Source organism: Lutra lutra, chromosome 4, assembly GCF_902655055.1.
Source record: "Lutra lutra chromosome 4, mLutLut1.2, whole genome shotgun sequence".
NCBI lineage: Eukaryota > Metazoa > Chordata > Mammalia > Carnivora > Mustelidae > Lutra > Lutra lutra.
This window is the reverse complement of record NC_062281.1, coordinates 135,534,436-135,545,130: the sequence shown is the minus strand read 5'-3', so window position 1 is coordinate 135,545,130 and position 10,695 is coordinate 135,534,436. Positions and strand designations below refer to the sequence as shown.

The 10,695-nt window shown below is 35.7% G+C and overlaps 1 protein-coding gene across 6 annotated transcripts in view; it reads left to right on the top strand.

The window, feature by feature from the left end:
- Positions 1–814: 814 nt before the first annotated feature.
- The window catches only part of TNNI3K (TNNI3 interacting kinase), a 307,291-nt gene continuing 297,410 nt past the window's right edge, over positions 815–10,695 (top strand). For 2 of the 6 annotated variants that reach the window (XM_047725510.1, XM_047725512.1), the window contains exons 1-2: positions 816–2,477; positions 3,067–3,175. In XM_047725510.1, coding sequence (XP_047581466.1) covers positions 2,438–2,477; positions 3,067–3,175 — 149 coding nt within the window. In that variant the 5' untranslated portion in view covers positions 816–2,437. Of the gene's footprint in view, positions 2,478–3,066; positions 3,176–10,695 lie in introns of all 6 variants that reach the window. The other 4 variants (XM_047725507.1, XM_047725509.1, XM_047725511.1 and 1 more) reach the window with 4 other exon arrangements.

Below are 10,695 nucleotides of genomic sequence, written 5' to 3'. Positions count from 1 at the left end.
TGTTCCTTTGAAAGTAGGGAATTGTTATAGTTTATATTTTATGTATTGGGGTTACCATTTCCTGAATTTGTATGCTGTTATCCTACCTTTTTAGGGGGAAGGGGACAAAATTTATTGCTTCAGAATATAACAAGATTCAGTTGAGTTGCTGATTGGATTTGTAAACTAATAGCACAAATTGTAGCTTTTGAAAATCAAAGCTTTTATTTGTAAGAGCCAGCCTTTCTGAAAGAATAAAACATTTTTGAAAATCAAAAGGAAAAGTCCTAAAAATTAATGCATCAAATTTGTATTGTAAACAGGAAATTGGAGAAATAATGCAAAATAATCTAATAACTAGGTTTTCCTTCAATCGGTACAGGCAGTAAACACACACATGCCCACACATACTGGTGTAAGACTTGAGATAGTAGAGAGAGAAAAAGAAGATCAGGAAAAATAGATTAGGTGTCCTTAAGGTCTGCAGTCCTGCTTCCCATATCTGACCCTCTGGAGTCACAATATGGAAACCATGGATTGTTTTAGGGAAATCTGAGAGAAGGGAGAGCTTGTGCATTATTTCCCAAGGCTACACCTTGGGAGACCACAAGTCTCTTTTTTTTTTTTAATTTAATTTATTTATTTGACAGACAGAGATCACAAGCAGGCAGAGAAGCAGGCAGAGAGAGAGGAGGAAGCAGGTTCCCTGCTGAGCAGAGAGCCCGATGCAGGGCTCAATCCCAGGACCCTGGGATCATGACCTGAGCCGAAGGCAGAGGCTTTAACCCACTGAGCTGCCCAGGCGCCCCTCACCACAAGTCTCTTAAAGAAGTCTGCCCAGTATGGTGTTCAGGACTATACTAAATACTTGGTCTTCAATACCAAACATTGAGGAAGTCAGGTGCCTGGGCCAATGAGCCTAAAGGCTGTCTGTCTGGGGACAGCAAAGACTTTCTGACATGAGGAGATATGTGTCTCATAAGTGCTAAGGGGAAGCAGGTGCAACTGGCCTTCAAACAAGGAAAATGCAGAATGCATAGAACAAGTAACCAGAAGCCCCCACAGAAAAGCAAACAGCAAAAGCCATGGCAGCATATACTGATGAAGAGAGATAAGGAAAGTTTTATCTGTGGGTGGACAGAAATGTCCATGAAGTCAGATTATCTACTTCTCTAGCTATATCTGATAGCTATATCTGGAGCATAGATTACCTTTTCTGAGAAAAAGGTGTGGGGAATCCTAAATTTACCTTAGCATTTACTTCAAAAAGATAAACGATTTCAATATTAAACTATAATAAATGTGACATCCATACCTGTTACATGAAAACTATATCCTCTGGAGGTGAATTTCAAGATCAAAATCTATATCCTTTAGGTATAATTATATTATACAAAAGAAATACATAGTTAAAAATCAGATAACTTTTCTATGTTTTCCATTTTTTCTACATCATGCCCTGAGTTCATTTATATCAGTAGAAATATTTAGAGGTCAAGAGAAATGAACCGCATGAAGTAAATGGAAGGTGAATGAAAGAAGAATTATGGGAGACTTTAACAATAATAATATCTATCTTGAACTTCAGAAATATATAGACCCAGAATTGATTCCGACTCATCCGCCTACTAGCAAATCTGGATTTTCTCATCTATAATATAGGAATGATATATATACCCTGCAGAATCCTGCAACATATGAGGTATAAATGACAAAATGTATATAAAGCACTCAGACTAGTATCTATCACACAAGAAGTGTTCAATCTTATTATTCACAATATTATTCTCGTCATTGTTATTTTATGAATTGCCATTTGTAGAACTCAGTGTCTTAGATTTTATCTATGATTCTTATGGTGTTCAACATAATCAACTCAGGTAAAATTTAATCATGGTCTATGTTGAGAATTTCTTCTTATAATTTTGTACTTCTAATATAGGCAGTACTTACACTTATTTCTATTAGTAGCATGTCAGAGGGTGTGGGTTCCCAGTATTTATATAGAGAGGGGAATTCCATCACCAGTCACTCTTTTCCAACTAGCATTATTTTAACTCAGGGGAAACTGATTAGGAAGGAGCTCTAGATAGTTTTAATAGCTGTTTGTGAACCTCAGGTGTAACTGAACGACTTTCTAGATTTACCTATTAAATGTCTCATGAAGCTCTACATGGATAGATAATCAATTGATGGAGGTAAATAATCCTATTGAAACATTTGCTATTTATTTTTGATACAGCTGTTTTAAACAGACTGATTGGTTCCCATTATGATTTCACCCTTGAAAGCACAAACTGTTTTGTTCTTTGTCATTGTTGCATGACATTCCATTTGGCAGTCAGCTTATTTTTAGCCAGACTATCAAAGTATTTTTCAACTGGACTGTCATTGCACTTGAACTTGGAATCTTGTAACCTGAGGAACTGCACTGGGAAAAAGAAGAAACTTCTAACAAATGGGAAATTATAAATCTAGACCAACCCAAACTTGCACTGGTAATTATTTTTATATCCTTAAATGTAACATGGTTCAGATAGTAGTTATAGATAATTAACACACCATTGGAGTATCTGTTAATTTTTACATGGAGGAAATGACAATGTATTATATGAAACTGTTGAGAAGATTATCTGAACTCAAATTATTTTTCTCTGCAAGATTTTTAAAGAAAACAGAAAATTTCTTACAAAAGTATATTAGTTGTTAGGTAAAACGTTCCTAGGAATACTGCTGAATATGGAGATTTTAGAATTATATCTTAAATATCAAGTATTTGAAAACTTTTGTCTAGGAACTAGAGATTGATATAATTAAAATGCAATAAGATCAAATGAAATAAGGCAAATATATTCTTTTATGTAAATATATTATCCAATATCAAATGGGTTCTTAATTACTACAATTCAATATGATTGCATTTTGTAGATATAAACATCTGTATTTTAAGCTCACAATCAGTAATTTAAATTAAGTATTGTAGAATTTAGAATAAAAACTGAGTTTTAATTACTTGTATGTTATGATCTGTGTCTGCATTTTGCAAAGCACAGCTACATATCAGTCCCATTTGTTTTTCTTTACTAGATGAGTGGAAGAAGAAAGTCAGTGAATCTTATGTTATTATAATAGAAAGATTAGAAGATGACCTACGGATCAAAGAAAAAGAACTTGCAGAACTAAGGCACATATTTAGGTAAAGTTCTCAGAGTTAATTTTTCTTGGTATAAGTATCTTTATTAATTACCTTGTTTTAGATACATGTATATTTAAAAACACAACCCATAGAATCTCAGATATTACCGGGCATGTTAGGCCTTAAAATATAAGGTTGCCCCTTCTTGACCATTCATATAGCCCATTTTAGGGCTATATCTCCCTAAAAAATTGACTTACATGCTTCCATTGCTAAAGTTTAAAAAGAGAGGCAAAAAGGGCTGACTTTTGAATACAAGCTGTTGCTGATCTGAGTAATCTTTCCTGGAATTAGGTCTTTTTTGTAAGCCATGGCAGCATGGCTTTCTCTTCCCAAATGATGGTAGAATATTGGCCACGCTGTTCTTTTCGAACTACTAGGATAAGTCCAATTTTAACAAACCTTCTGTTCTCTTGACATTCAGAGGCTGTTCCTTAATGGAACTGAATATGATTCTGCCCCTGAACAATCATATAACACTGTGTAACACTGGCTTCAAGCTTTCAGTGGGTTTTGTTCACGATAACAAGAGAAAAATAATCTGGCATAGTGTCACAACCTTGGAAGACACAAAATGTTCAAAAAAGAGGGGTAGGACCCTTCTATACACAAGCAACCTTCTAGAGAAATTGAATCTGGCATTGAAAAACTAGATGCATTTTGGAGGGTCAGTGTAAGCTGCCTGACTGAGGAAACTTCCATGCAGGCCAATCAGCCATGTTGACTTTTACCTGCATTATTTATCTAATGTACTTGTGACAAAGAACTCCCTCTATTTTACTTGGAAAACAAGTGTGAAGCACTGACCAAATGACATATTTTTCACCTAAATTTCAGCTATAGTAAATATACAAAGTTCACGTAACTAGCAATTAAAGTTATACATGTATAATATAGTTTATATGAAATTGTCTGTGGATTAATAAGGCTTTTTCAGGTAATTAATTTATAATTTAGGAAATTGTTGATCCTCTGTGTTAATTTGGCCCAAAATGATAAGGCAGTATTGATACTCGTGATGAGATATCCTGGGCTGACTTTTGCAAGTACTTGAACGTGATCAGTTATGGGAAAACTTTTCAAATTCCTGTAGAGATTTGACTGACACTGGTATAATAGATTTATACATACATATTTATTTTGTTGGAGAAGAGATGCAAATGTAGAATTTAATCATAAATCCTATAGTTCTTATTGACTCAGATAAATATGCTGAATGAAATGTGGTTAAGCTAAAAAGATTTTCCCTAACTTCAAGAACTCAAAAACTCATTTATTAATTTATTTTTTTAATTTAAGAAGTACTGTGCAGGTATGTCAAGGCTAATTTAAATAGACATCCTTTTAAGGATTAAGTTTAACAATAGGCTTGAGATATAGGTTTCTCTCATACTCCCTCAACAACAGACCATTGTTTTTAACAGCTTCTGCTATAGCTGATTTTTCCTACATTTCCACTATATGACTAATGTGACCTCCTTTTTACTAATTAGTATTAGGGTGAGAAGCAGGAAACAGTGTCAGGAAGAATATAGTTCAGAATTTATTATGCTAACTATATTCAAGTTGTTATTCCAGATCAAATACAGACATTTGGTAATTCTCACCATGACTCTGTGATAAATACGAATTCTGATGGATGATAAACTAAGGACTAGAGACATAGTATCTTATCAAGATTGTATGATTAGTAAGTGCTGGAACTCAAATTTGTAGCAAGGTCAGCTGACTACTGAGAGAGGTCTTCCTACTAGTACCATGGAAAGTCTAGAGGAGTCAAGAAGAAAAAATGCCTTGACCATTTTGTCTAAGTTGAGTAAGAAAGTTATGTTACTCAGTGTAATGATTTTACAGTGATGCAAACATAGTTATAAACCCAGTTTCTTTTATTTACAAACTATGTAACCTTGGATATGTTGTTTAATTTTGTTGAGCCTCCTTTGCATCTGTAAATGAAGTTAATAATAAGCTCACAAGGTATTTGCAAAATAGTACTGAGTTGAGGGCCTAACACAGAGTAGATGTGGAATAATTGGAAGTTTCTATTATCATGATTGGATAAGTAGGGGCAGATAGAAAGACTGAAAACTTTATTATCTAATGGAAGAAACATAGTTTTTTAAAAGTTAGAAAGTAAGAAAGTTAGGATTAAATGTTTTAATATGAAAATATTAAATGTTTTAATATGTTTTCAAAAGTAAAAATGTGAAATGTTAGAATAATTCAAGATGATGCCAAAATCTGAAATCTAACTTTTAAAGATTGTGATCAAAAGGGATTTGGCGATAGTACTAGAAGGCTCATCAAAATAGATGTCAATTGTCCTAAGAATAATAGTAGGGCATTTAATGGAAAAGAGGACTGGCAGCCTGGTGCTGAAGCCATTAAGGAAGTGACAGAAATGTCCCATTAGCCAAAAGTGATAATAAGGAAGCTAAGGAGAAGATTATCCTCAGTTTAGAATCATGTTTCTCCAAGGGCTAAGAGCCACCTACAGTAGAGTAACCAACAGTGCTTGATAAAATTTTAGATTCCATGGTTCCATTCCATATCAAATGAATCAGAATCTCTGGGGATGATTTCCAGAAACCTGAATTTTTAACAAGCTCCTCAGATAATATTTTTGCATGCTAAAAATGATACTTCTCCTAAAGTTTAAAAACTACTTCTAGAAAGATATTCAAGTTGCAGTGAAAACTCTGCCTGAAGTGATATTGGTGAAGAGTTAAGGAACATGAGAAGAGAAAGCAGGCAACTAGTATGGTCTACAGAGATTCAAGGGTGCAAACAAACAAACAAACAAACATAAACGGAGTACTCTGTCTGATTCCATTAAGACAGATAGCATCACTGGGAAAGAAAGTCAGTCATGCCGAGGGCAAAGTTCTGAGGATTTTCTTTTCTGTAGAATAAAATGATGGATGACAAGGAAAGAAAAGAATGGAGTGCTGAGAATATAAATTGTCAAACTCATTGATCTCACACCAAAATTTTAAAGCATTTAGGAAGATGAAACTTAGTATTGTATGAGATTACATTTGAGTATCTAGGACATTTTGGGTATTAAATAAATGTTAGAGCCTTTTTCTTTCTCATCTTTATCCATGCCTTACATAATGTAAGGAGTGCTTCTGTGATGAACAACTGTGTTATGCCTCATGACATCAGGCTTTCTCTAAACATATAAATAAAAGGAGAAGGGTAAAGATGTCCAAAAAGAGGTATTTAATACCAGAGTCACAGGTGGAGGATCACTGGTATAAACACATATTTCGGAGGTCTTGGGAGTTTTTATTGTTTTTGTTTGCTAACAAGTTCTTTATGGCATTCCAGGTAGATAATACATTCATTCATTAAAAGAGATTTTCCACATCATTGTCCACCAAGGCTTCTGTTAGTTCACATACATGATCTCCTGGTATAGCTTTCATATACAATACAGTGTACAGGAACATAGTACTAAATTTTAAAAAGATAAAAAGAACTAAACCATTATGTTTCTTACGCCAATTTATAGCAGCTTTGGGATGAGAGTTTGGTAGAGTAAAGAAGGGGAAAGGAAATGGAATGTTCTCTCATCATCCACAATAAAGTTGCATTCAGTCATAAGTTTGGACATTTGTTGAGATAATAGATGAAAGATAGGAAGAGATGAAGAAAAAGAGAAGACAGAAGAAGGAAAGACAGAAGTGGTACATTGGAATACCATTGTCTGTATTTCCTCTTCTGTGCTTTCTCTAATCTTTTTGTTTATCAATATAATAGCACTTACTACATGGTGTTGTCTTTATCCATTTCCAAGTCTGTCTAACCACTAGTATATGTATTCTCTAGTGGCAGCTTCTTTGTCTTATTTAGCTTTATTTATATTTGTGTTTATTTGTAATACCTATTTGTATAGCACTTGAAAAAAAAACAAACTAACAACTTAGTGCTTGCCATGTTCTAGGCATGCTACTAGGTATTTTATTTATTTATTTTTTAAAAGATTTTTTATTTATTTATTTGATAGAGAGAGAGATCACAAGCTACTAGGTATTTTAATATGCATTAGCTCATATGGTCCTTACCGTATATATGTAAAGTGCTTTAGCACAATGACTGGCACATGGTAAATGCTCAAAATTTTTCGTTAAAAACTGATCATCAGGGGCGCCTGGGTGGCTCAGTGGGTTAAGCCGCTGCCTTCGGCTCAGGTCATGATCTCAGAGTCCTGGGATCGAGCCCCGCATCAGGCTCTCTGCTCAGCAGGGAGCCTGCTTCCTCCTCTCTCTCTGCCTGCCTCTCTGCCTGCTTGTGATCTCTCTGTCAAATAAATAAATAAATAATCTTTTAAAAAAAAAAACTGATCATCATTGTTTATGTTAGCAACCTTTGAGGTTGGCATTCATTGTACTTGCCATTTTATACCTAAAGAAAATGAAGTTAATCAAGTTAAATTGGCTTGAACTAGGATAAACAACATGTATGATTGTACTGGGATTGTATCGACTTGTATTTAATTTCAAAATGTGTAGTCTTCGTGATCTTTGTTCTCAACCTGGGAGGAGGGGAACAAATTATGGATCAAAATTATCTTTGAAATATTTTCATTTTCTCTATACAATTCCACAATTTTGCTATATCCTGTGTATTAGAACTACTCCTAGGGGTGGGAGTAGAAGACTGTATTTTAGTTCCCCACCCCTACTCCTGGTGAAACATGTACCCCACCCTCAATGTTTGAAAAACACTCCATGATGGCCCTCCACAACTTTAAAAGCATTTCAATTAAGTTATTTTGTTTCAATATGTTTTTAAGTCATTAGAAATTTTAGAACTGTGCTCTTCTAATTTAATTGTCAGAGCTACTCTTTATCTGCTTAATCTGTAATATGAAATTTGATGTCACTGAGTAGGTTGCAGAGAAGTTATATTGTTCCGATTCCATGGTATTTCAGCAATAATCAAAATAATCCTATTTTTTTTCTCATTTTAAATCTTATTTTCACATTGAATCATTATACCTTAGTTGATAATGGTAATATCCCACTTCAAAATTGATTAGGTTTGATAAATAAACAAAAATAGTCAGAAGAATGCTCTGTTCCATGGGCAAGCAGTTGTAATATTTGCATGCTAAAAGTGTTCAGAGGAGGAGAGAAGAGAGAAAAAGTATACATGCCCTTCGTGCTCATTTTCTCACTGAAAAGTTCCTCTGGGCCCACCTGCAGTCCACCATTCCTATCCTCCAAATGAAATATCTTCCAAAATTCTACTTTTTCAAAGCTATAACCAATTATGAAATTTAGCTAATGTCAAATGAATAGCTCCAGAAATATGGCAGGCTGACCTTATCTAAAATAGTGAAATTCTGCATCAAGTTGAGAAGTAGAATATTAAGAGGGAACATGTCATCTTATAGTATTAAAATAGTGTGAAAGTATTATTTGGCATGTTTGGTTAGTACATCATGCTAATTAGCAATGAAACAAAACAAACCACCACAGCAACAGAAAGACAATTCACATTGTCCCAAGACTACCTACCTCTGTATTTCTTTTCTTGCTTGTCTAGGTAAAACTAGTTATGAATAAGAATTGTACAGTAATAGCTTATAAAATCCTTATGAAGCAGCTTCATCTCAATCTCTTTTTTTCTTTCAGTCTCTCTCTCCCTCTAGCTTTGCTACCTCACTAGCTCTCACTATCTTTCCTCCTTTTATCCTTACTCTGTATTCTTCCCTCTCATCCCATACTGCGTCTATCTTCCCTTTCAACTTCTGATCTCCCTTCTCAACTGCAAGGAAAAACAATAAAATTGTTAAAATAATCAATATAATAATCAATATAGTGCTTTATTAAGAATAATTATTATAGCAGCTAATGTTTATAAAAGTCTTGCAAGATCTAAGCCTCACAATAAATTATTATTGTCTCAATTTTATTATCCTTAGCTATTCTTGCTCTATCTGCAAACATTTCAGTAATTATTTATTGTATGATGGATGAATAAATATATTTCATGTTATTAGTTTGCTGATTGTATCTCTGTGATATTAGGCAAATATGTTTCTGGGTGTTTCCTGGGCATATACCTTGAGAACAAATCTTATTGATGATTTCTTTTTGTTTCTGTTGTTTGGTGGGACAAGAATCAGAAACCACCACAAAGAACTACATAAGAATTTACATGGGGAATGAGTTGAGAAGTACTGGAGATGACGGAGAAGTAGGGGCATGAGGGGCTTTCCTCCTCTCTTGAGGTCAGATCACTTGGAACACCCAGGAAATCAATCTGAGGATTAGAAGCAGGATTTCTACGGTTGGAGGAAGACAACATGGCAGGTGCAAGATGTATGGAAGTGAATTGGGGGAGAGGAAAGCTGCCAGGCTGCAAAGGGGAGGGAACAATTCCCACAGGAGAAAAAAGGGAAAGAGGAAGAGAGCGATTGAGAAAGTGTGGCGCTGGGTTTGCACAAGAAGAAAACCTCGCAGACCACAGCCTGGTGAGTTGGGGGAACTGGGTGGTGCAAGTTTTTTACAAACATTGAATATAGCTCAGACTCTGAGCTTTTGGAAAGTTTGTGACTTTTGTGAGAGAGTTGAGGTAGCATGTGCTCCTGGAGAGCATGTGCTCCTGGAGAGTAGAACATCTCTGGCCCAGGAGCTTGAACAAAGTGCAGTAGGAATCTCAGAGGTCTCACTGGGAGAAACTGTTCCCCTTCCTGGAGTACATTTTGAAGAAAGTTTATATCCTCTCCAAGGACAAAAGACACTGCAGGCACCAGCAAATGGCCTTTCATTGGCAGCAAACAAGTGTGCACAGAGGCTGGATAACCTGGTTGCTGCTTTTCATGTTGCCAAAGCATAGAATCAGCACACTGCACAGGTGAAAAACTCTTTTTCTGGGACAAAGAGCACTAGTCAGAGAGCAGCAAGCCTCTAACCCAGAGGATGAAGCAGACCAAAGTGGTGCCATTACTTTAAGATTTGGAGTTTTGAATCCCAAGGGCACCAGAGACAAATGCAAGACAGATGGGCGCCAGGCATGTTGTGACCCTCACCTTTGCATGAGGGCTTCCGGAACAGTGGGAGTGTGAGAGCCCCCAACTGGAGGACAGAATGGTATGTTGCCATTTTACTCCCACTACCAATACAGCCAGGCAGCAGGGAACAACACAGCGGCCCCTAGTGGAGGTGGGAGCTGCTTTCGTCAAACCCCACACCCCCTGTGCTTGGCAAGTGCTTTTTTTTCTTCACTGGGTCAGGACTAACTGTGCCAACGCAGTAGACCTCTCCCAGAGAAGAACAACCCAGGCAGCATACCACAAACACCAAGTGTACTGATTATACAGTGCCTCACAGCGTCCCCTTCAGTTCTGACGGAAATAAGACCAGGCTGTATTTTTTGTTCTCTTATTCTTTTTTTCTTTTATTTTTTCCTTTTTTATTTACCCCCCCTTTGGAATCAGACTTACAGTTTTTTGTTTGTAAGTTTGTTTTTTCATTTCCTTTCTCTTTCTCTTGTGTTTTTTGTTT